Source organism: Hippocampus bargibanti, linkage group LG10, assembly GCF_051943395.1.
Source record: "Hippocampus bargibanti isolate YZ-2025 linkage group LG10, ASM5194339v1, whole genome shotgun sequence".
NCBI lineage: Eukaryota > Metazoa > Chordata > Actinopteri > Syngnathiformes > Syngnathidae > Hippocampus > Hippocampus bargibanti.
In genome coordinates this window covers 6107955-6134527 of record NC_142743.1, presented here as the reverse complement: position 1 = coordinate 6134527, position 26573 = coordinate 6107955, and the positions used below count along the sequence as shown (strand labels likewise).

At 46.0% G+C, this 26573-nt stretch overlaps 1 protein-coding gene across 1 annotated transcript; it reads left to right on the top strand.

Moving 5' to 3' along the window:
- Window positions 1-175: 175 nt before the first annotated feature.
- Window positions 176-26571, top strand: clgn (calmegin). The gene is made up of 15 exons (XM_089006357.1): window positions 176-366; window positions 9284-9532; window positions 9624-9697; window positions 13020-13078; window positions 13186-13327; window positions 13500-13581; window positions 14076-14268; window positions 20925-21114; window positions 21211-21324; window positions 22892-23048; window positions 24415-24630; window positions 24715-24831; window positions 24914-25058; window positions 25191-25339; window positions 25512-26571. The coding sequence occupies exons 2-15, from the start codon at window positions 9284-9286 to the stop codon at window positions 25581-25583; spliced, it is 1959 nt and encodes a 652-aa protein (XP_088862483.1). The 5' UTR covers window positions 176-366; the 3' UTR covers window positions 25584-26571.
- Window positions 26572-26573: the final 2 nt, after the last annotated feature.

Here is a 26573-nt window from a genome sequence, read left to right as displayed (position 1 = left end):
GGAGTTGTTTTCAACAACGAAATAATATACTGTTTGCAAAATGCTTTTTGTAACTGGCATTGGTGAACATCCTGAACTGGCTCCTAATTTGACCATAGGCTGTTGGGTGTAACGGGTAAAGGCGTTTCGACTGAATAACTATGCGCATGCGCATTGTTTTCAGTCTCGCCGTTATATTCTTCGGCCCGAGCTGTCAACGGTAGTTCCCGTACGTCATTTCAAAGTACGTTCACAAACACTGCGCAGTTTGGTTTTGTCAGCGTCTCGCGCAACACAACCGTCGGGTTTTCTTGATTAGTTTCTGCATCCATTGTTTTTGGTGGGAGGAGCAGTTTCGCGAGGATTATTTCGGCGACAAGGCGCGAGGTTTGTGTGCTCTCATTCATTCTCCATCTCTCATCCAACCTCCCTCGACATCGCTGCTAATAAAGCGAGCTAACTGTTGTGCGTGTACGTAATGTATTTGTAAAAGCATAGTTTGGACCTATCATGTTAGATGGTCGGTTGATTTGCCTCGGGTTGTTCGCTGATTCGGTCAGTGTCGTTTTTGCGCGACATTTTAGAAGATACGACCGTACTGGACTGCTTTGCGCTCTTTCTAGCTGTTGTGGTGATGAAGGCGCATTGGCTGGAGAGGAGCAGGTGCTTCTGCAGAAAGCTTTCGTCTCGGAATAGTTTGGATGTCGCAGTTTTCACAGGCAGCTATGTTTGCCCCAATAATCTGTGTCCTTGGACCTCGAGGCTCTTAGGTCGTTTGGTTAATAGCTTGCTTACTCATTGAGCTGTGTAGAGATGCTGGGCCAACCGAGTATGCGCACACGATTGCGGGCCTGATTGTGGAATGTGCTGGTCACTCATTCACATCTGTGCTTCTAATCTAAAATAACATAATCCGCATCTCTCGCTTTACCATTTTCACTTGTTTGCCAGATTTCAGTGGGTGAACAAAAATCTTGTGTTTTTAAATTACAGAAAACACCCAGAATATTTGTATGTCAAGCAGTCCAATGCACACAAGGATAAGTTAAATGTTTAAAAGAAGAAAATGCAATTGTGGATACTGTTATTTAAAATTGCATGAAATGTCATTTTTAATGTATTGTTGCTCATGTCTCTTGCAGTATTTTGTGTTGAGAACATGTAAGATAAGTTTCAACATTGTACTTGTATCTGACGTGGACCAATCAGATGTCGCTTGAAATGCACATTGTCATCCATTCGAACAGTATCTAGGGACACTACTACCACTCAATACATTTTGAGGGATATGTAACCATACATTTTCTAATCAGTTTATCCTCACGTGTCGTGGTCTTGCTGGAGCCTATCCTCGCGGTCTTTGGCAGTAGGTGGGCTATACCCTAAACTGGTTGCCAGCCAATCACAGGGCACACATAGAAAAACAACCATTTATAAGATAAGGTAAGCAAACATTTATTAGTCTCACAACAGAGAAATTACCAATTCACAGCAGCAAAGTTATGAAGGGAAGAAATATGAAAACAAAATATAGGAGTTGCTTTAAAGTCAGCCACTTGCGCCACCATGTTGAAATAAAAATAACAAAATAATACAACACATAAGACACCACAAACGGTCACTCAATCATACCCACTTTTCTGCATCATCTGAAAACGTGCACACAAGTTTTCAAAATAAAGACAAAGCTGTAACATTACATTGACGAAAACAGTATGTCTCTCATCGCCTGTCCCACCGACTACTTCGTCGAACAAAGCGAGGCTGTGAAAAATGCTGCACCTTACAGCTGTCCAGTATCGACAGTCAATGGCGGGGGCATTCTTCCCAATCAAAAACAGTGCTGACATACCCAAAGCACCATCTGTCTTTGTGTCTTGGTGTTGTCATATGTTCTTTGTATTGTCATATTATTTATTTAGTTTTTTTGTTTTCTTTTGACTTGAAGATGGCGCCGCAAGAGTGGCCGCCGTTCCAGCAGTTCATGTATTTTGTTTTTCTACTGCTTTCATTCCTTTCATCTTCCTTCATAACTTTGCTGCTGTGAAATGTAAATTTCTCCACACTGCGAGACAAATAAAGGTAAATCCAATCCAATCTCCTCCTTGATGAATGTCATGACCAAATATATGCTGAAAAACAATCTAGATGCAGTCCACCCGACACAACAACAACACAAAGTGACAAAACAAAACACAAAAAGGCCCATGAGAGCACTTGCCAATGTCTGCCGACTCAGGCACCATCTTTAAATATTTTTTTCTCACAATCACACTCAGAGATAATTTGGAGTGCCCAATCAATTTGTCATGCATGTGGGATGAAAGCAGGTTACGCGGAGAAAATCCACGCAGGTATGGAAGAACATGCAAACCAGGAGTGGGGATTGAACCCGTGATCTCTGCACTGTGAGGTGGATGTGCTTACCAATTGTCCACCTTTCCACCCAATGGATTGATGGATGGGTGAACAGATGTGTGTTTTATCATAATTGCAAAGAATTTAATGAGCCTGTCTAGTTTGCTCGTTGAAAAAAGCATGTATTCTATTGGATACGTCATTTCTTTCTGTCCATATCAAACATCACAATGTGCAGCCCCCTGCTGTATTTTTGGGGAATATGAACAGCTTTTTTTTCTCTCAAAAAGATGGTCAGAAAGTACTGTTGTAGAAGTGTCACATTTCACATTAGTAATGGTTAATTAATAATTTTGTATGCAAATGAGACTAAAAACAATCTGTGCTGTGTACTGTATTGAACTGCGTTGAAGTTACTGTATTTCACCAAGAGAAATGCAATTCGTGAAGAGGCGAATGAAAGAATTGCTTGCATATGATTCTAACGTTTGAATGTTCTTGTGCCTGTATGGGAACAATTCCACGTTCCGGCATTCTCCTGCATGTAATGGGCGTTGGGTTCATTCAAGACTTTTTTTTCGTGTTCTCGGAAAATGTGTCATTGTTAGCAACGTTAAGAATATCAAAGGATGTAAGGGTAATGGCAAATTATGTATTTTGTGAACCAAACTAAAATCAATCAAGCAGTTCTGGACAAATCCAAATTAGACTGATTTAAGGGTTACGTTTTCCTCCAAAGACCAATTTTAGCATAATTCAGGGTTAAATTGTATCTAGAGCAGGGGTTGATCGCGATCTACTGGTCGATCGCGATCTACTGGTCGATCGCGATCTACTGGTCGATCGCGATCTACTGGTCGATCGCGGAGGTAGTACTGGTCGATCGCAGCGTGACAGTAAAAAAAACATTTGTCCGCCTATCAAACATCCCGTCACTTGATTGACATACAGGGCAACCATTCAGAACTGAATTTTTACCTTTAGGTCGCCATGCATGCGTAAACAACGGCGCTAAACGCAGCAAAATTTACAAGCTAGTCAGCGAATTACCTCAGATTTTAAGCCCTTGCTATAACATATGGTGATCAAAATGAGTGAGAAAGCGGGTCCAAATACCGTTCCACCATGAATGATGAACATTTGGAAATGTGCTTGAGGCTGGCTGTCAGCAGCTACTGTCCGGACTATGCATCCCTGGCTGATTCAATTCAGTGCAAGTCATCAAAGTAAACTCAGGTAATTACAAAAAAATCCATCCATCCATTTTCCGTACCGCTTATTCCTCATTAGGGTTGCGGGGGGTGCTGGAGCCCATCTCAGCTGTCTTTGGGCACGAGGCGGGGGACACCCTGAATTGGTTGCCAGCCAATCGCAGGGCACACAAAGACGAACAACAGTCACTTTCACACTCGCACCTAGGGACAATTTGGAGTTGTCAATCTGCCTGCCATGCATGTTTTTGGAGTGTGGGAGGAAACCGGAGGACCCGGAGAAAACCCACGCGGGTCCGGGGAGAACATGCAAACTCCACACAGGGAGGCCGAACCGGGACGCGAACCGGTGACCTCTGCACTGTGAAGCCGTTGTGCTAACCACTGAACTACCGAGCCGCCCATTACAAAAAAAATTAATAGTTATTTATTATGTTATGTATATGTAGTTATTATGTGTGTTGTGCAATATTGGCTTATTCAGTTATGCAAGGTACATCAACATACCTTGTACATACAAAGAATCCTTAAAACATTTGAAAATAATTATGTTTTGCATTTTTGTCGTGGGTAGATCATTTTGACTTGGTAGTTTTTATAAGTAGCTCGTATGCTGAAAAAGTGTGAGTACCCCTGATCTAGGGTAAGTGCTATTTAACATATATCATAGTGTTTGATTAACTCTGGCAGAGATGTAAATAATTAAGCTTTGCCTTTGCCCCTGCAGTCATCCAATTTCAGATCAGTCAGCAGTCAGCAATGAATATGTCTAATGCCATTGAAGATCAAAATAATTCAGGCATTTGAATGACTGAAAATTACCCAAATGCCCACTCCATCCAGTTGTTTTAATGGCAGTCAATGAAATGGATTGTTGCAAGGGAATTTGAAACAGTTGTGAATTGCGAGCCAGAGTGTGTTGTTTTGTCACCCACTCCACAATGAATCATTAAAGGAGAGAAAGGTTCAATGTTAAATTTCTGGTTGCATGACTACTACTAAAAACGAGGGTACAATATTTGTTTATAGAAAAAATAGCTTCAACGCAAGTAAATAACTTAGGTGCAAAGTAAAGACTTTACTTTTTATTCACAATACAGTAGTCCTTTGCATTTTAGAGGTAATGTGTATCCTTTATGCCAGAGGTGTCAAAGTAATTTTTTGCCGCGGGCCACATATGTCACATCCTAATTGCCGTCAGGCAATCCCCTCGCTGCTCTCCGGGCTCACTCACCTGATTCCAATCCCTTTGATTGTGCTTTCTGGCTATAAAAGCCACCCGTTCCCGCGCGGTCCTCGCCAGTGTATTCTTTCATTCGCTACCCTGTCACCCAGCAGTACGCAGCTTGGTCCCGCTCGTCTGTTCGGTTGCCTTACCTTCTGTTTTTGCCCTGCGTGTCTCAGTAAACCTTTATTGAACTATACTGTCTCCATCGTTTATTTCTGATCCAAACCCTTCCTTTTTTTCGTCCGTCGAGTTCTGTCACCACTCCTTGAGCGGACGTGACATAATACACTGGCCAACTATGGATCTTGCCGATGGAGACAAGTTCATATCCGCCTTAGCCCATCAGGCGGAGCGTTCGAGCCAGCTGGCGCAAGCGGTCACGGAGCCCCGCCACACCGTGTCCTCGCTGGCTCAACGCCTACAGCAGGTTGCGACATGCCTCGCTACCCTACGGCCCCTTCCTCCCCCCTGTGAGTTCGCGAGCTCTCCCTACCGCACCCCTCACGCCACGCCGGCGAACCCGGCCGCTGTGCTCAATTCCTGATGCAGTGCTCATTGGTTTTTGAGCAAGAACCCTGCGCCTTTGTTAGCGATGAGGTTAAAACATAAGTTAATGTAGCTTTCATTACCAGCCTGCTCAAGGGCCAGGCTGAGTCCTGGGTGTTGGCCGTCCGGGAGTCCGAGCCCGAACTATCCGTTTCCTACATGGACTGTGTGGCCGGGCTTCACCAAGTGTTCCACCACTCGGTCACAGAGTGCGAGACTGAGGGACTCCTCCATGACTGTGTACAAGCAACGCGTTCGGCCGCTGAGTATTACATCGCATCCTGGCTGCCCGGAGTGGCTACAATGACCGGGCGCTGAGAGGAGTGTTTCGTCGCGGACTGAGCGCCGCTCTCAAGGACAAGTTGAACACTCGCGCCGCTGGCACCACCCTCAGCAAGAGGATCAATGTAGTCATCTGCCTGGACCATCGCCTCCGGGAGAGGCAGCGGGAGCAAGGCACCCAGCGGTCCAGCGAACCCTGAAGCAAGCAGCGGATGACCACGCCTGGCGGCTACAAGCAGGCGCGACGCCAGGAGGGGTCCCCAGAGCCGATGCAGATGGGGAGCGGAAGCTCCTGTAAGTCCCCGTCTAAACAGCGACAGCAGCGGCCATCGGAGGCGTCGAGGACGGCCCCGTCACGCGGTTGGAGTTGGACAGCAAATTAATTGGCCAGTCCAACTCCCAAGCTCTACGGGCGTTAGTGGATTCGGGGGCGGACGGGTGTCGACCCCCAACTGGCAGTGACATTGGGTTGCGGCATCGAGGAACTTAAAATCCCCAAGGAGATTCTTGACCTTGACGGCTGACTTTTAGCCAGGGTCACACGAATCAAACTCCGGCTGTCGGGCAACCATGTCGAACACCGCCGGTTTTTGCTCATGCCCTCCCGCAACGTGCCACTCGTGCTGGGCCTCCCTGGCTCAGCACCCATGACCCTTCCATATCGACGAGACCCCTCCCGTGGCGGCTCACCCAAAGAGATCTGTCTCGAGGGCGTGCCGCGTTGTTATCATGCTCTGCGGGAGGCATTCAGCAAAGACAACATGCAATCCCTGCCACCCCACCGAGCGTATGACTGCACCATAGAACTGCAGCCAGGGTCTCCACATTTCACACTTTACCACATTTCACACCTGGAACAAGAAGCCCTGCGCACATACATTGACTCTTCCCTCGCGGCGGGACTCATTTGACCGTTTTCCGCTCGGCACGGGGTTGTTCTTTATTGAAAAGAAAGATAAGTCTCTGTGTCCGTGTGTTGATTACCGGGGTCTGAACAACATCACCATCCGCAATAAATACCCTCCCCCTCATGGATACGGCCTTCGCGCCCCTCCAATTGGCCACCATATTCACCAAGCTGGATTTGCGTAGCGCCTACCATCTGGTTCGCATCAGAGAGGGGGACGAGTGGAAGACTGCATTCAAAACGCCCTTGGGGCATTTTGAATACCTGGTGATGCCGTTCGGACTCATCAACGCTCCCGCCGTATTTCAAAGCCTCATCAATGATGTGCTCAGGTACTTCCTCAACGTATTTGTCTGTGTGTATTTGGACGACATCCTGATCTTCTCTAAATCCGCAGAAGAACACGTCGGCAGCATGTCCAACGGGTCCTGGTGTGTCTCCTGCAAAACCGGCTCTACGTGAAGGCAGAGAAGTGCGAGTTCCACATCCGCTCTCTGTCTTTTCTAGGGGTTCGTTGTGGAGCAGGGGCAACTTCGGGCCGATCCCGCCAAGACCAAAGCGGTGGTAGAGTGGCCAACCCCCAAGACGCGCAAACAACTCCAGCGATTTTTGGGGTTTGCCAACTTCTACTGCCGCTTCATCCGCGGTTATAGTCAGAAGGCACTTCCCCCTAACCAATCTCACTTCCACCAAGGTTCCCATTAGGTGGACACCCGACGCGGAGGTGGCGTTTAACCGCCTCCGACGCGCCTTCACTAACCCTCCTGTCTTACGCCACCCCGACCCGGACCACGTGTTCGCGGTAGAAGTCGATGCATCGGAGTCCGGGGTGGCGGCGGTATTATCCCAATGCTCCCCGGCTGACCAGAAGCTCCACCCATGCGCCTTCTTCTCCCGCTGCCTCAGCCCTGCGGAAGCCAAATACGATGTGGGGAACCGGGAACTGCTGGCGGTCATCCTGCCGTTGCAGGAGTGGAGACACTGGCTCGACGGGGCCAGACACCCCTTCACCGTCTTCACCGATCATAAGAACCTGGCCGCCATTTCGAACCAAGAGACTTAATTTGCGGCAGGCCCGGTGGGCGCTGTTCCTGACCCGCTTCAACTTCACTCTCACCTACTGCCCAGGTTCGCAGAACACCAAGCCTGACACCCTATCTCGCATTCACGAGCCGGCAGAGAAGGAGGAGGTCATCGCCAACTTCCTGCCGGTGCAACACATCCTGGGCGCCCTTAGGTGGGAGATGGAGAAGAAGGTTCAGGAGGCCCAGGGTGGTAACCCGGTTCCCAAGGGTTGCCTGGTGGATCGCTTATTTGTCCGCCCGCACTACGTTCTGAGGTGCTGCACTGGGGACACGCCTCCAGGGTTGCTTGTCACCCTGGGGTCAACAGGATGATCCACCTCATCGCCCAGCGGTTCTGGTGGCCGGACTACAGGAGGGACGTCGCGGACTACGTGAAGGCATGCCCGGCCTGTGCCCGTGGGAAGGTCTCCCATCGACCCACGGCGGAACTTCTCCAGCCACTACCAGTCCCCTCCCGACTCTGGTCCCATATCTCCCTGGACTTCGTCACGGGCCTCCCCCCTTCCCGTGGCAACACGGTCGTCCTCACTGTGGTGGACCGCTTCTCCAAGTCGGCCCACTTCATTCCGTTAACCAGGTTGCCGTCCGCCATCGAGACGGCCCAGCTCCTGGTTAACCACGTTGTCCGTCTCCACGGGATTCCGGCGGACATCGTGTCGGACCGAGGGCCGCAGTTCGTGTCCAAGGTATGGAAAGGTTTGTGTCAGTCCATAGGGGCATCAGCGAGCTTGTCGTCTGGCTACCATCTCAATCCAACGGCCAGATGGAGCGCAAGAACCAGGATCTGGAAGAGGCTCTACGGTGCGTGTGCCTCCATCGTCCAGCGTCGTGGGCCCTCCACTTGCCATGGGTGGAATACGCGCATAACACCCTGGTCTCCTCAGCCACAGGTCGGTGCCCGTTCATTTCCGCCTGTGGTTATCAGCCGCCGCTGTTCCCCACTCAGGAGGGCCAGGCGGAGATCCCGTCTATCCAACACCACCTCAGACGGGCCCATCGAGTGTGGAAGGAGACCTGGGTGTTATGCGCGTATTCCACCCATGTCGCGCACCAACACATCGCGGATCGTCGTCGCCGCCAGGCATCGCTTTACCAGGTCGGGCAGGAGGTGTGGCTGCCCACGAGGGATCTCCGGTTGGCTGGGACATCGGTCAAACTGGGCCTACGGTTCGCGGCTCTCTTCCCCATCGAGGCCGTCCTCAGCCCGGTCTCCGTTAGGCTCCGGCTGCCACCCACAATGAAGATCCACCCGGTCTTCCACGTATCCCTCCTCAAGCCAGTGGAATCCAGGCCCCTAGCTCTGGCACCCGCCGCCCGTCCCCTCCCCGCATGGTGGACGGCTTTTGCCATGCGGAAGGAAGCCGGACTCAAAAGCCATAACATCAAACCTCACGTGCTCCATCCATCCACTGTTGCAATTTGAAACAAGCAACTAATGAAATCCACGCATTTTTTGGTTGTGCCCTTACTGGATACACGATGCATTAAAGGAAGACTGTTTTAGGAAGAAAATTAGCTATTTTTATCCAGGCAGAGAATGCTCAATATCCTGATGTAATGACATGCTATTTTTTTCTCTAACTATTTCCCAGCCCCGCTTCCGTGTATGCACGTTGTTTTGAGTGTTATATTTTCAGTGTTGTTACCCTCTCACATCACTCCCGGCTTTCTTCATTTCTCTTTAAAGATGAAGCTGGACAGGCGCTGGATGCGGCGAATGCTGTTCCTCTTTTTCCTGACTGTGGCAGTGGTAATGGCCCAAAAGCAGTCTGAAGTTGACCGATCGGATGTTAATGAAGAGATTGGCTTGGACGAAGAGGAAATGGAGCCTTTAGTCACCGAAGACAAGGAGGTGGAGGAGGAGGAGGACATTGAGGAAAATAAGGCAAAAGAAACAGACCAGAAAAATACAGACAGTGACAATGTGTCCTTCCAAGTGAGTAAAGATTAACTGGACATTCAGTGTGACTGGAGGAAATTAGAAAATTGCTTCTTTTTAAACCATGTGATTGATGTTGGCTTCCTAGGTAACATACGAGACTCCCATCCCCACTGGAGATGTGCACTTTGTTGAGACATTTGATGATGGCTCTCTCGACAGGTAATCAGAATCCAACTCAGAATTACCTTTATTGGCCATGTATGAAGAACACACAAGGAATTAGTCTCTGGTACAACACGCTGCACTAATATCATCATCAAAAAGACATGACAAATAAGTATGGAGGACACTAATAAAGGCTAATCTAATCTAATCTAATTCCCTAATATAAGTGGTACCTCTCAGGAACAACTGCGAGACACTGTGCAAAGTAGCGAGCAGACAGTGGTTCAGGTGAGTACAGAGCTGGAGGTACATTGATGATAACTGGATTCTGCTCCACAGGGTTGGGCTACATTGCAAAGAGGCACTATACAGTTCTATTTGGGTTATTGTTTACAGAGTTAATTGCTCAGGGGAAGAAGCTGTTTTAATGTCTGCTGGATTTGGTGCGCATGGATCGGTATCGCATACCTGAGGGGGGGTACCTGGAAAAGGTGGTGGGCAGGGTGCGAAGGTTCCAGTCGGATTTTCTGCTCCGTTGTCTTGATTCTTTCAGTGTGCAAGTTCTCGAGAGTTGGTAGGGCGGTAACGTCTCATCTGAATGCGAGCTGCGCTTTGGCTTTTGTTGTAAGGTGGCATATGAACCAAGATTTGTTTCCAAGATGCGGTGCGTTAACACGCAGCAGCTCCCCTCTCTCTCCCGTCAAATTGGCGTTTTCGTGTTTATTATGTTTGTTAAAGTCATTATAAGTGCCTTGCACGCGAGGTCCGAGAGGACAGTAATTTCATCTGTGCTGTATGTCATGCATATTAGAATATTTGACAATGAAGCTGACTTTGAAACTGTGGTCGGCATGTGCAGTTGTACTCATGCGATGACAGACCCCAAGGTTTTCTAAATCTGTGCACAACAGTTTCTGTTAGGGCAATTCGCTATACGAACACATTCTTAACATCTATTGTCACTTTGAATATCTCCACTTTTGTATACTTTTACTTTTGGTTTGATTGCAAGCTCCCACTTCTAGATAGTTTGTAGCTGACAGACACTTTTAAACAATAGCACCAGTAGCTGATAGGCTCTTTTGAAATGATGTCACACCTCTGAATGTATACATACCGGGGCGAGAAGTGGCTCTCTCTCTCTCTCTCTCTCTCTCTCTCTCTCTCTCTCTCTCTCTCTCTCTCTCTCTCTCTCTCTCTCTCTCTCTCTCTCTCTCTCTCTCTCTCTTCTCCCCTGCCTGCCTCTCTGAGTGGGCTGTCGCATTTTGTGCCATCCCAAAGACTAAAGAATCTTTTTGTTCTTACTTTTGATTCCTGCTTCATTAATAATAACCCTAACCGTTTCTACATAAAACGACAAACAGCCAAAAAGCGGAGCGTGTTCAAACTTACAACAGAGTTGAGGCTACGGCATTATCTGGAGGAGGTCTCGTAGTTCCTCATCTTTTGAAAAGGAACAACTTCATGGCATTCCCACGTTGAAAAGTAAGATGCCTGTTACACATTTTACAACAAAGGCTATTTTAAATCAGACTGTTATCCTAGTAGGTAGCTTGTAACGTAATGACATAGGAAAGGAAATGTGAGCGTCTGTCCTCATGCATGGCTGTGCATCAGAGAGAGAAAAGTGAACATGTTATGCTTTAACCCAATTGGAATTTGTTGGATTATTTTTATCGTTCGCCCTTGGTTCATTGCTTCGACGGGTGTAGATGGAGATCGATGGTTAAATCATCAGGGAGCCAGGTCTTGAACAGAAAGTTGATTTAATTGGGAGAGCACGGGGCATAGCGGTGTTGGCCGCGCGGAGGGAGCATGGAGAGAGAGAGAGAGAGACGAACGGGCTGCAGGAGTATTTATGCGGCGCATAGTAATGACGCGACAGGATGTGACGTAATGAAAATGCGACATTGTGTAAAGGAAGGCAAGATATGACGTATGAGGAAGTTCAAAATGTAAACAAAGACTACAGAGCGATGTTTAGAGATGTTTGTATGGCGAATTACCCTAACAGACTGATGGCGTGACACGTGACCAAGTTGACCAATGGCGCGACCGATGGCGTGTCACGTGACAAAGTCACACGGCCAAGTCGACCAATAGCGCGACCGATGGCGGCTCATGTGACCAAGTCGACCATTGGCGCGACCGATGGCGGCTCACGTAACAAGACACGTGACCAAGTTGACCAATGGCGCGACGGATATATCGATATAAACAACAAAAATGGCCGGCGGGAGATGAAAAGGAGCACCGTAATAACCGGATTATCGTAATAACCGGGTATCGTACTAAACGGTACTAATTATACATAAAAAGACTAGAAATGTGCAAGGGAAATGAAAATAGTATCGTAATAAGCGGTACTATCGATATAACCGATCAAAGACTATAACGAGATCTTTACTGTAATTACTTTTGATTCCTGGTTCATTACAGTAATGATACCCTAGGGCGTTTCTAACCATACATATCTCGACCAGTATTAGCATCGAAAAGTCGGAGCGTGTTCAAGACTTATCTACAGAGTTGAGGCTACGGCATTATCTGGAGTCCCGCTTGGTCTCGTATCCTCGATCTAAAACCAGAATCAAGCTGGAATCAGAACTTCATGTGATATCCAGATCCCGCGTCACAAGCCCTTGACAATACGTAAGATTACGCGCATAGTTACACATCCTTCTGGCCACAAAGGCTTCCACATTCATTCACCCAATCATAGCTGTTATGCTAGTAGGCACTCAGCCGTGTAAACGTCAACCGTGACATAGGAAAGGTCAGAATGAAGAGGCGTCTGTCCTCCATGCAGCTGCCCAACCGCTTCAGAGACCCGACTGAAAAGTGAACGGGTTTTGGCTTTAACCAGAATTGGAATTTGTTGGATTATTTTTATCGTTCGCCCTTGGTTCATTGCTTCGACGGGTGTAGATGGAGATCGATGGTTAAATCATCAGGGAGCCAGGTCTTGAACAGAAAGTTGATTTAATTGGGAGAGCACGGGGCATCGCGGTGTCGGCCGCGCGGAGGGAGCATGGAGAGAGAGAGAGAGACGAACGGGCTGGAGGAGTATTTATGCGGCGCGTAGTAATGACGCGACAGGATGTGACGTAATGAAAATGCGACATCGTGTAAAGGAAGGCAAGATATGATGTATGAGGAAGTTCAAAATGTAAACAAAGACTACAGAGCGATGTTTAGAGATGTTTGTTAGGCGAATTACCCTAACAGAATTATTCTGCAAAACTCTACAAAGGAAGGCCAGACCACAGATTTGAATTTACACACACATTCGGACATCATGTCGCTCTGTACTCAAACATATACCTAAATTAAGCACGAGACGTTGTCATTTATTGTTTGTTTGTGCTCTCCTTAGATGGCAGTTGTCAAAAACAGTGAAGGAAGATGCTGATGATGACATCGCCAAATATGATGGTTTGTTTCAATCTTCTCTTATTTTCTCGGGGGTCCCACAAAGCATGTAGCCATTTTCGCCTTGAATAATAAAAGGCCGCTGACTTGCAAACATGTGCTCAATGCAGGAAAGTGGGCTGTGGAGCAGCTGAAGGAGAACAAGATTCCTGGAGACCAAGGCTTGGTGCTCAAATCCCGTGCCAAACATCATGCCATTTCCGCTATGCTGTACAAACCTTTTGTCTTCCAGGATGAACCCCTTGTCGTACAGTCAGTACACACAAATGAATGCATATTTGGTATATTTGCTTTTCCGTGTTTATGCCCGTTTGGATTTATTGGTTTGTATGTATTCATAATTTGTTCATGAACAAAAATGTATTCCCACTGGGCAAAATGTTTGTCGTGTAATTGCTGTGTCGATGTGCTTTTGTTTGTCTAGGTATGAAGTTAATTTCCAAGATGGCATTGACTGTGGTGGGGCTTACATTAAAATGCTTTCAGACACCGGCGATGTCAACCTGGTGTGTAAACGTGTTGTCAAGCTTACATAAGATTGCCACAGTCAACTAATTGATGGCTTAGGTATACACACCACATAAAATCATGACGTGCAAAAATTCCACTCCAGTGCCAGGGTTTTTGTTGTCACTCAGGTTGCAGGACCCACAAAATATTGAGTTTTAGGACTACATAAACATTCAATGCAGCGTAATAAACCTTGGACTCTTCTTTCATCAGGAAAAGAGTTCATTCTTAAATTATATGGGTCTGGAGTTATCTGAGGTGCAAATGGTGGCAGCTGGACAAAATGCAAATGCTGCACCCTCGTGGAAGGGAAACAACATTGCCAGAGGTCTCACCATCGCTTTATCGGCACCCCCCGCAAGAAAAACAAAACCCGAGCAAATTCGAGAATAGCGCTCCATGTCATATTTTCAATTCCCGAATACATTCGGGGATGCCAATGAATTTGATGAGAATTGTTCCTGAACTCACTAAATGCCGGGGCTTTCAGGAACAATTCCATGACCGCACACCCTACTCCATCATGTTTGGACCCGACAAGTGCGGGGAGGACTACAAGCTGCACTTCATCTTCCGTCACAAGAATCCCTTGAACAAAGATTTAGAGGAAAAGCATGCCAAGCGAGCTGATGTGGACCTCAAGAAGTTCTACACTGACAAGAAGACTCACCTCTACACTTTGGGTATGGCAGCAGGTCGGCCACCAGCATGCAGGAAAGATAGTTGTGCCTACAAAGTCAATTATACATTTCAGTCTTCTGACATTTCTATTATCGGTGTGTGAAATAATGCCTGCCCGGACGCCCGGGACGTGCAACTTTTACATCGGGCATACAACTTACAAAACGTCTCCGCTGGGGAGGCTGACAATTTGTGCAAGAAAAAAAAATAAATCAAATCAAACGTTTGCTTTATTCCGATTTTGAAGTCTTCATTCGTTTTACAATTTGCATACTCGGCAGCCAATCAGAAGCCCGCATCGAATAACTTCGTGCTTCCGGACTTTCCCGAGCATTATAAGGTCGTGCATTTGCATATCATTTTGCAAAGTAGACACACAGAGAACTCAAGAAAATGGATAAGTGCCCCAGAAGAAAGATTCGTAAACGTACATTAAAAGCATCGTGGAAAGAGGAGTTCACCTGGCTTGTAGCAGACGACGAAACGCAAACATTGCATTGCGCAACATGCCGAACAGTGTATGGACAAACGACAACTGGAGCAAAGGATATTTACGATAAATTAAGCAAGGGAGCATTTGTGGTAGGTACATCAATCACTGAATTTTAAAGTCTTGTTCTGTTATATATTCAGATCTTTGCAACAATGATTTTTTTTTTGCGATTAGTCGTCTTATTGTGTTTAAAGTTGTTAAAAATGGGGCAGGCAACTTTATGTTGGGCAGGCAACTTTTCAGAATTGTCTGCCTCGTGTCCGCTAACTTTTTGTCATGAGTTTCAGACACTGCTAGTATGCATAAAATCCATCGTTTTTTTCACACTCCACCCCTTTAAATGTTGCTGTTGTAGAGTGCAAATTTCCCCATTGTGGGACTATTAAAGGCTTTCTGATTCTAAATTATCACTAATACGTGTCTTTACTGTTGCTCTGTTGCCAGTCCTGAACCCCGACAACAGCTATGAGATGTTCATTGACCAGTTCAGCGTGAGCCACGGCAACCTGCTGAATGACATGGTCCCTCCAGTCAACCCACCGAAAGAGATCGAAGATCCAAACGACTCCAAACCAGAGGACTGGGATGAAAGGGCCAAGATTCCCGACCCTGACGCTGTCAAGCCTGATGACTGGTGAACATCCACACTAGTAGAACCAACTTGGCGAGCAAACCGCCATGTTGCAATGTCCCCAAGTGACATTTTGTCATAAGAACGCCTTTGTGTCAGGGATGAGGATGCACCTGCAAAAATTGAAGATCCGGATGCGGTGCAGCCAGAGGGCTGGCTGGACGAGGAAACTGAATTCATCTCTGATCCAAAGTCTGAGAAACCAGAAGACTGGCAAGTAGATAGTGAACATGTTTCCAACAAACCCATAGAGTCAAGCCCAGCATATCTGCGCTTCGGCATTGAGTAATACATACACCTTTTTTCTTTTGCAAGATTGATCGTGCTTTCCAGTGAAAAAAAATACCTTGGAATGTAATCCTCTGGTATCACCTGGTGGCAATTTGTTGCTAGGAAAACAATTTGAAGGCAATTGAATTGAGGAGCTTCACTGAAACAAAAGGTGTCATTTGCCGCAATCATGTCAAAGTCAAAGTCAGCTTTATTGTCAAATATGCCAATATGCATGACATACAGCACAGATGAAGTTACTGTCCTCTCGGACCCACCATGCAAGGCACTTATAATGACTTTAACAAACATAATAAACATGAAAACAGCAATTTGCCGGGAGAGGGGAGCCACTGCGTGTTCACGCGCCGCCATCTTAGGAAAAACAAAAGAAAACAAAAATAACAAATATGACAACACAAAGACACAGTCATTCATTCTTCAGGACTTGCTGTACCCTCTTTGTGATGACATGAAGCAGTTCTAGATGAAAGAGGAGAGGATCAAAGCATCCATGTCAGCAGTGGATCAGGGACGTCATGGTGGAATTTGGACGTCTACTACAAGCTAAATGTTGAAAGCAAACACGAAGCTGTAGCATCCATTGACGAAAAGACATTGTCACACATCTCCTGTCCCACATAAATCCTCTTCAATTCCAAGCCGCGACAGTTCCACATACGCATCGGCGCTCTGCGCTGACGCTGCTTTCTTATCGCGGGCTCCTCAAGCCATGCATCCATCCAACCGCAGACTGTCCAACAGCACCGACCTTTCCGCTGAACAAAGCGGGGCTGTGAAGATGCTGCCCATTACAGGCGCAAAAAAAGCACAATGGCCCCTTTGGTGTCCAGCGATGACAGTCAAATGGCTCCGACATTCCTCCCATTCAAAAACAGTACTGGCATATTCATGCTGCCGAAAGGCGCAACCGCTCAGCACAGTCTCCTCCTTGATGATTGTCGTGGCCAAAAATGCTGAAAAACAATCTGTATACGTTCCACGTGACGCACAACAACATAAAGTGACAAACGAAAACACAATAACAAGACAAAAACAACAAAAAGCAAGGCTCATGAGAGCACTTGCTGATGGCTGCCTACTCAGGCGCCATCTTGGAAAAAAAAGTGTCACATAAGTCAAGTCAATTTTATTTAGATGGCACTACATCACATAATAGACTTCACCTGCCCGCGGGTGCCTAGTAGTAACAACGTCTACAGATCTTAACCCCACTGGAGGGTAAGACAAAAAAACATCTGGTTTGGATTGATAAACCTTGAGAAGGGGTCACAGATAGAGGAGAATGCCCCTGCGATCTTTAGCGTTTGGGCAGCATTCAAGAAGATATACGATCATCCAAATACAATATTAAGCAGAACAACGTAAAAGTCCATTTAAGAAAATGAACTCCCAATAAAAGACTCCTCCAGAGAGGTGGGGTGGTCATGACCAAACCTTTTGGGATAGGAGAACTACTATATGAAGCCTTATAGCTCTGTTGTGTGTAGGGATAAAGATATGGATGGAGAATGGGAGCCTCTGCAGATCCCCAACTCAGCATGTGAAAGTGCTCCAGGATGTGGGCCGTGGAAGCGCCCCATGATTAACAATCCTCAGTACAAGGGCAAGTGGAAAGCCCCACTGGTAGACAACCCCAACTATCAGGTAACCAACATCTGCCTGACTTTGCTTTATTTCCTGCAGGTTTGTTTTACAAAAGGTTTGCACATGCAAGAACAGGTACAGAATTGAGAGTTAGCAAAAATAGTTCTAGAAGCGACTGTTGCGTTCCGAACGAGGGATAGAAAGTCTCTCCTCGTAGGAATGTTCGCTGTATCCCCCAAAGTCACCGAGCGAGACAGGCGTTCCGTATAAGTGGTTTTAACGTCAAACCGTACCGAACGAACAAAAACAAACTAAGGGTGCTGGTCCCAAATACGGACCAGGAGAAATATGAATAAATAATAACCGAAATGAGAGTCGGAGGGCAAGAAAAGGAGCACCGTAATAACCGGATTATCGTAATAACCGGGTATCGTACTAAACGGTACTAATTATACATAAAAAGACTAGAAATGTGCAAGGGAAATGAAAATAGTATCGTAATAAGCGGTACTATCGATATAACCGATATCGATATAACGAGACTTTACTGTAATTAGAATTATTCTGGTTTTACAGTATGATACCCAGGGCGTGGCAAACCAGACATATCTCGACCAGTATTAGCATCGATCAGTCGCGTGTAGACTATCTACACTCGGGCCCAGGATTGGAGTCCCGCTTGGTCGAACCACCCGATCTAAAACCAGAATCAAGCTGGAATCAGAACCAGGTGATATCCAGATCCCGCGTCACAAGCCCTTCACAATACGTGGATTACGCGCATAGAAATCCTTCTGGCCACAAAGGATTCCACATTCATTCACCCAACATAGCAGCATGCTAGCGGCACTCACCCGTGAAAAGTCAACCGTGTGGTCAGGTCAGAATGAAGAGGCGCTTCCACCACGCACCCCCCAACCGCTTCGGACCCGACTGGCGCGGGTTTTGGCACCAGAAAGAATGTTGGATTATTTTTATCGTTCGCCCTTGGTTCATTGCTTCGACGGGTGTAGATGGAGATCGATGGTTAAATCATCAGGGAGCCAGGTCTTGAACAGAAAGTTCATTTAATTGGGAGCGCACGGGGCATCGCGGTGTCGGCCGCGCGGAGGGAGCATGGAGAGAGAGAGAGAGACGAACGGGCTGCAGGAGTATTTATGCGGCGCATAGTAATGACGCGACAGGATGTGACGTAATGAAAATGCGACATCGTGTAAAGGAAGGCAAGATATGACGTATGAGGAAGTTCAAAATGTAAACATAGACTACAGAGCGATGTTTAGAGATGTTTGTTAGGCGAATTACCCTAACAGAATTATTCTGCAAAACTCTAAAAAGGAAGGCCAGACCACAGATTTGAATTTACACACACATTCGGACATCATGTCGCTCTGTACTCAAACATATACCTAAATTAAGCACGAGACGTTGTCATTTATTGTTTGTTTGTGCTCTCCTTAGATGGCAGTTGTCAAAAACAGTGAAGGAAGATGCTGATGATGACATCGCCAAATATGATGGTTTGTTTCAATCTTCTCTTATTTTCTCGGGGGTCCCACAAAGCATGTAGCCATTTTCGCCTTGAATAATAAAAGGCCGCTGACTTGCAAACATGTGCTCAATGCAGGAAAGTGGGCTGTGGAGCAGCTGAAGGAGAACAAGATTCCTGGAGACCAAGGCTTGGTGCTCAAATCCCGTGCCAAACATCATGCCATTTCCGCTATGCTGTACAAACCTTTTGTCTTCCAGGATGAACCCCTTGTCGTACAGTCAGTACACACAAATGAATGCATATTTGGTATATTTGCTTTTCCGTGTTTATGCCCGTTTGGATTTATTGGTTTGTATGTATTCATAATTTGTTCATGAACAAAAATGTATTCCCACTGGGCAAAATGTTTGTCGTGTAATTGCTGTGTCGATGTGCTTTTGTTTGTCTAGGTATGAAGTTAATTTCCAAGATGGCATTGACTGTGGTGGGGCTTACATTAAAATGCTTTCAGACACCGGCGATGTCAACCTGGTGTGTAAACGTGTTGTCAAGCTTACATAAGATTGCCACAGTCAACTAATTGATGGCTTAGGTATACACACCACATAAAATCATGACGTGCAAAAATTCCACTCCAGTGCCAGGGTTTTTGTTGTCACTCAGGTTGCAGGACCCACAAAATATTGAGTTTTAGGACTACATAAACATTCAATGCAGCGTAATAAACCTTGGACTCTTCTTTCATCAGGAAAAGAGTTCATTCTTAAATTATATGGGTCTGGAGTTATCTGAGGTGCAAATGGTGGCAGCTGGACAAAATGCAAATGCTGCACCCTCGTGGAAGGGAAACAACATTGCCAGAGGTCTCACCATCGCTTTATCGGCACCCCCCGCAAGAAAAACAAAACCCGAGCAAATTCGAGAATAGCGCTCCATGTCATATTTTCAATTCCCGAATACATTCGGGGATGCCAATGAATTTGATGAGAATTGTTCCTGAACTCACTAAATGCCGGGGCTTTCAGGAACAATTCCATGACCGCACACCCTACTCCATCATGTTTGGACCCGACAAGTGCGGGGAGGACTACAAGCTGCACTTCATCTTCCGTCACAAGAATCCCTTGAACAAAGATTTTGAGGAAAAGCATGCCAAGCGAGCTGATGTGGACCTCAAGAAGTTCTACACTGACAAGAAGACTCACCTCTACACTTTGGGTATGGCAGCAGGTCGGCCACCAGCATGCAGGAAAGATAGTTGTGCCTACAAAGTCAATTATACATTTCAGTCTTCTGACATTTCTATTATCGGTGTGTGAAATAATGCCTGCCCGGACGCCCGGGACGTGCAACTTTTACATCGGGCATACAACTTACAAAACGTCTCCGCTGGGGAGGCTGACAATTTGTGCAAGAAAAAAAAAATAAATCAAATCAAACGTTTGCTTTATTCCGATTTTGGAGTCTTCATTCGTTTTACAATTTGCATACTCGGCAGCCAATCAGAAGCCCGCATCGAATAACTTCGTGCTTCCGGACTTTCCCGAGCATTATAAGGTCGTGCATTTGCATATCATTTTGCAAAGTAGACACACAGAGAACTCAAGAAAATGGATAAGTGCCCCAGAAGAAAGATTCGTAAACGTACATTAAAAGCATCGTGGAAAGAGGAGTTCACCTGGCTTGTAGCAGACGACGAAACGCAAACATTGCATTGCGCAACGTGCCGAACAGTGTATGGACAAACGACAACTGGAGCAAAGGATATTTACGATAAATTAAGCAAGGGAGCATTTGTGGTAGGTACATCAATCACTGAATTTTAAAGTCTTGTTCTATTATATATTCTGATTATCAATCTTTGCAACAATGATTTTTTTTTTTTTGCGATTAGTCGTCTTATTGTGTTTAAAGTTGTTAAAAATGGGGCAGGCAACTTTATGTTGGGCAGGCAACTTTTCAGAATTGTCTGCCTCGTGTCCGCTAACTTTTTGTCATGAGTTTCAGACACTGCTAGTATGCATAAAATCCATCGTTTTTTTCACACTCCACCCCTTTAAATGTTGCTGTTGTAGAGTGCAAATTTCCCCATTGTGGGACTATTAAAGGCTTTCTGATTCTAAATTATCACTAATACGTGTCTTTACTGTTGCTCTGTTGCCAGTCCTGAACCCCGACAACAGCTATGAGATGTTCATTGACCAGTTCAGCGTGAGCCGCGGCAACCTGCTGAATGACATGGTCCCTCCAGTCAACCCACCGAAAGAGATCGAAGATCCAAACGACTCCAAACCAGAGGACTGGGATGAAAGGGCCAAGATTCCCGACCCTGACGCTGTCAAGCCTGATGACTGGTGAACATCCACACTAGTAGAACCAACTTGGCGAGCAAACCGCCATGTTGCAATGTCCCCAAGTGACATTTTGTCATAAGAACGCCTTTGTGTCAGGGATGAGGATGCACCTGCAAAAATTGAAGATCCGGATGCGGTGCAGCCAGAGGGCTGGCTGGACGAGGAAACTGAATTCATCTCCGATCCAAAGTCTGAGAAACCAGAAGACTGGCAAGTAGATAGTGAACATGTTTCCAACAAACCCATAGAGTCAAGCCCAGCATATCTGCGCTTCGGCATTCAGTAATACATACACCTTTTTTCTTTTGCAAGATTGATCGTGCTTTCCAGTGAAAAAAATACCTTGTAATGTAATCCTCTGGTATCACCTGGTGGCAATTTGTTGCTAGGAAAACAATTTGAAGGCAATTGAATTGAGGAGCTTCACTGAAACAAAAGGTGTCATTTGCCGCAATCATGTCAAAGTCAAAGTCAGCTTTATTGTCAAATATGCCAATATGCATGACATACAGCACAGATGAAGTTACTGTCCTCTCGGACCCACCATGCAAGGCACTTATAATGACTTTAACAAACATAATAAACATGAAAACGGCAATTTGCCGGGAGAGGGGAGCCACTGCGTGTTCACGCGCCGCCATCTTAGGAAAAACAAAAGAAAACAAAAATAACAAATATGACAACACAAAGACACAGTCATTCATTCTTCAGGACTTGCTGTACCCTCTTTGTGATGACATGAAGCAGTTCTAGATGAAAGAGGAGAGGATCAAAGCATCCATGTCAGCAGTGGATCAGGGACGTCATGGTGGAATTTGGACGTCTACTACAAGCTAAATGTTGAAAGCAAACACGAAGCTGTAGCATCCATTGACGAAAAGACATTGTCACACATCTCCTGTCCCACATAAATCCTCTTCAATTCCAAGCCGCGACAGTTCCACATACGCATCGGCGCTCTGCGCTGACGCTGCTTTCTTATCGCGGGCTCCTCAAGCCATGCATCCATCCAACCGCAGACTGTCCAACAGCACCGACCTTTCCGCTGAACAAAGCGGGGCTGTGAAGATGCTGCCCATTACAGGCGCAAAAAAAGCACAATGGCCCCTTTGGTGTCCAGCGATGACAGTCAAATGGCTCCGACATTCCTCCCATTCAAAAACAGTACTGGCATATTCATGCTGCCAAAAGGCGCAACCGCTCAGCACAGTCTCCTCCTTGATGATTGTCGTGGCCAAAAATGCTGAAAAACAATCTGTATACGTTCCACGTGACGCACAACAACATAAAGTGACAAACGAAAACACAATAACAAGACAAAAACAACAAAAAGCAAGGCTCATGAGAGCACTTGCTGATGGCTGCCTACTCAGGCGCCATCTTGGAAAAAAAAGTGTCACATAAGTCAAGTCAATTTTATTTAGATGGCACTACATCACATAATAGACTTCACCTGCCCGCGGGTGCCTAGTAGTAACAACGTCTACAGATCTTAACCCCACTGGAGGGTAAGACAAAAAAACATCTGGTTTGGATTGATAAACCTTGAGAAGGGGTCACAGATAGAGGAGAATGCCCCTGCGATCTTTAGCGTTTGGGCAGCATTCAAGAAGATATACGATCATCCAAATACAATATTAAGCAGAACAACGTAAAAGTCCATTTAAGAAAATGAACTCCCAATAAAAGACTCCTCCAGAGAGGTGGGGTGGTCATGACCAAACCTTTTGGGATAGGAGAACTACTATATGAAGCCTTATAGCTCTGTTGTGTGTAGGGATAAAGATATGGATGGAGAATGGGAGCCTCTGCAGATCCCCAACTCAGCATGTGAAAGTGCTCCAGGGTGTGGGCCGTGGAAGCGCCCCATGATTAACAATCCTCAGTACAAGGGCAAGTGGAAAGCCCCACTGGTAGACAACCCCAACTATCAGGTAACCAACATCTGCCTGACTTTGCTTTATTTCCTGCATGTTTGTTTGACAAAAGGTTTGCACATGCAAGAACAGGTACAGAATTGAGAGTTAGCAAAAATAGTTCTAGAAGCGACTGTTGCGTTCCGAACGAGGGATAGAAAGTCTCTCCTCGTAGGAATGTTCGCTGTATCCCCCAAAGTCACCGAGCGAGACAGGCGTAAGTGGTTTTAACGTCAAACCGTACCGAACGAACAAAAACAAAGGGTGCTGGTCCCAAATACGGACCAGGAGAAATATGAATAAATAATAACCGAAATGAGAGTCGGAGGGCAAGGGGAGAACCTACCCTCTTCATCAACAAACGGATAGAAAGGACGTCAACATAAAAGTGCACCGAGGAAGTACTCCGACTAGAGAAAGCCAACTAGCGGAGGGGCCTCAGACCGCGACACACAAATACATGCGCAGCAGATAATATCCAACCTGGGCAATGGCAGTGGTGAGGCATGTCAATTCACCGGCGATCCAAAGACCGAATCTCTTCTTCTCTTCTTTTCCTTTCGGTTTTTACCTTCAAGGGGTTGCCACAGCGAATCAGTGTCCTCCATCTTCAGAGTTTTGATTCGCATGTTTGTTTTGGCCAAGCTTTTACGTTGGATGCCCTTCCTGACACAACCCTCTGTATTTATCCGGGTTTGGGACCAGCACAAGAAGACACTGGCCTATGTCCCCTTGTCACTACAGGACAAGCAAGTCTATGAACTTAATAAAGATGAAGATGCTCAGTAAAAGGCCCCCCAAACACAAATTTGTCATCGGCAAAACTATGCTCACCATTTGATAAACAATGATCTGATCTTACCGTGAAATGGGCATCTCCTTCCCTACAGTACATCACAAACAGATCCCGAGACCGAATGATACCCCTTAAATACCCGGTGACTCGATGAGTTGATTGGCAGCAGGTGTGTACAAGCAGGGAGGCGCAAACCCGCCATTTGCTGCCGAATCGAAATGTGACATCTAGTCTACAAACTGGGCGCTCGCGGAATTGTGTTTACAAAATGCAAGTCGTTTTGTGTGTTTTTTTTTACACTAATAACCGATTCGAAGGAGTAGATCCAAATGTAGCACACAGAATGTGACATTTCAAACCTGAGACAGTTTACGGTTGTTGATTTTTTTTTCATCTTTAAATACTGCGAAGCCAGCTGCAGGATGATCTGCCACGCTATTGCAATGTACTACCAAGTGATCATCAAATGGCGTGTGATCTCATGTGTAGAAGTGAATGTTCAAAAAACACCTGCTTCTAATGATCTGAATAAATCATTGTCTGCATGTCTATCTGAAGATCTTTTGTTTCATGTTGTTTATTCCAAAGGGGGCCTGGAAGCCACGTAAAGTTATGAACCCAGAATATTTTGAAGACCTGCAGCCATTTAAAATGACCCCTTTCAAAGCAGTGGGCTTAGAACTGTGGTCCATGACTTCCAACATCTACTTTGACAACTTCATTGTTACGTCCCGCAAGGAAGTTGCTGATCGCTGGGCCTCCGACAGCTGGGGTTTAAAGAAGCTTGTGGCCAGTGCTAACGAGGTTAGCGTTCACTCATGATATTAGAACAACAAGGACACGAAGTGTACTCTGTCCATTAAGAGGGTCCAAATTGTCCTCCTCCAGCCTGGGATTTTTGCCCAGTTGATGATTGCAGCAGAGGACCGTCCATGGCTCTGGGTGGTCTACATCCTCACGGTCGGTCTGCCAGTGGGACTTGTTGTGCTCTTCTGTTGGCCGAAGGTACAATGAACTATTTCAGTCAAACTTTGATGTTTATCTTCATGCGATTAACCCCCGCGACTCGAAATAAAAATTCTCACAGAAGCCAGATGACTATGTGTACAACAAAGTGGATGTGCCACTGGCTGACATAGAAGAAGATGAAGAAGACGAGGAGGAAGAGGCAGCAGCAAGTGCAAACAAGGATGATGAAGATATTGAGGCCTCAGATGCTGGAACACCTGCAGGTGAGACAGACACCTCGATTTATGATGCTTTTAATAATAGCGCCTTTCAAAACGCTGAAGGACACAAGTTAAGTTTTTCTGCGGGTGAGCAGCTTTTCCCATTTACTCAAACAGTGTACATTCAAACTACAGCAGAGGCTGAGATTGCTACAAATCTAAGAGGTGACCAACGAGAGGGGGATTGTGACATTGAGCGGCGTGGAAAAGAGGAAGAAGAGATGGAGGAAGAAGAGGAGGAAGAAGAAAGCAAAGCTACTGAGAGAACATTAGAAGAGGAGGAGGTAAGGGAAAGAAAATAGTTAATTGTGGTCTGCAATCCAGAAATCAGATTGAAAATCAATTGTTTGAAGTTGCCTTGATTTGAAAGCATCATTTGTATTGATGGACAGTCTATGTGACAGCATGGTGTCCATTATCCCTGTTTTATTTTACTCACCATGTCGTTTGTTCCAGCCCGAAGGAGGCAGTGACGCTGTCGAGGGCAACAAACAAGCCGTGAGGAAGAGAAGAGTACGAAAAGACTGAGGTTGAGGTGACAGCATCATCAACTGTCTCAATCTCCCCTGCAGGGACAACGTAGAAGCGACATCGTTCCTCCATGAGCTGGACCGAACGTGCATTTCCACCACAATCTCTTGGTAGCCTCCGGTATCCCGGGCTACCTTATTGTTCATCTTTTTGCGACAAACAAAATTAGAGCCGGTGCTCCTCCTCATATCGCCTTTCATATGCATTTTGACCCCTTTGTGCATTACTGCTTTTTTTCCTCCTGCAGTTAATCGTATGCTCAGAAATATTCATCATTCTTTCTTTTCCTTGTTTAACAATTGCAACAATGTGGTTGTCTTTCTTTCTACTCATCAATCTGTCTATTCAGAGTAAAGGGAGTATAAAGCATCTGGACCGTCAGCTTTCATATTCATTGCTTCCAAGAACACGTATAAGGACACAAAGTGCCCGCCTGGTCTTTCCCACTTGTGAGAGTTTAAACCAGAGACACCACAAAGTGTAGAAAGGAGACCTCAAAGGTGACTGTAAATTGTTTTATCCAAGCATTTACTTTTGTGTCTTTGTATTTACAATTTATAGATTGATATCTCTACTGTAGTTTGAAATGTCCTCGTAAAAATTGATGATTAACATGAAGACGTGCACAGAGCACCCCCATTAAGGCCATGAACTAGAACATTTCCCAGCTGTTTATTGAATCGAACACATAATCTTTTATCAATGTACAATTCAGGTAGCAACATATTCTTGCCTAATGGCTGGAGAATCATTAATTATGTAACGTATGAATATTGTGTGTGTGTACGTGTGTGTGTGTGTGTGATTCGAGCTCCAACTGCAAATGCTTTGCCAGTTCTGTGAGCATTTTTCACAAAAGGAATGCTTTTTTCGGCCACATTTACAACATGACCTTGGAAGACAAAGACCCTGTCCCTGAATCTGAAAAGCTTTTGTAAAATTCCTGCCAGACAGTGGCATCTACATACCCCCCCCCTGTTGACATCT

Excerpts from the sequence above, each read along its gene's own strand:
- clgn (XM_089006357.1), top strand. The coding sequence starts at position 9,284 with ATGAAGCTGGACAGGCGCTGGATGCGGCGAATGCTGTTCCTCTTTTTC. Across the intron at positions 21,325-22,891 it reads TCTGAGAAACCAGAAGACTG|GGATAAAGATATGGATGGAG; the intron begins GCAAGTAGATAG and ends TGTTGTGTGTAG. Across the intron at positions 25,340-25,511 it reads GAACATTAGAAGAGGAGGAG|CCCGAAGGAGGCAGTGACGC; the intron begins GTAAGGGAAAGA and ends CGTTTGTTCCAG.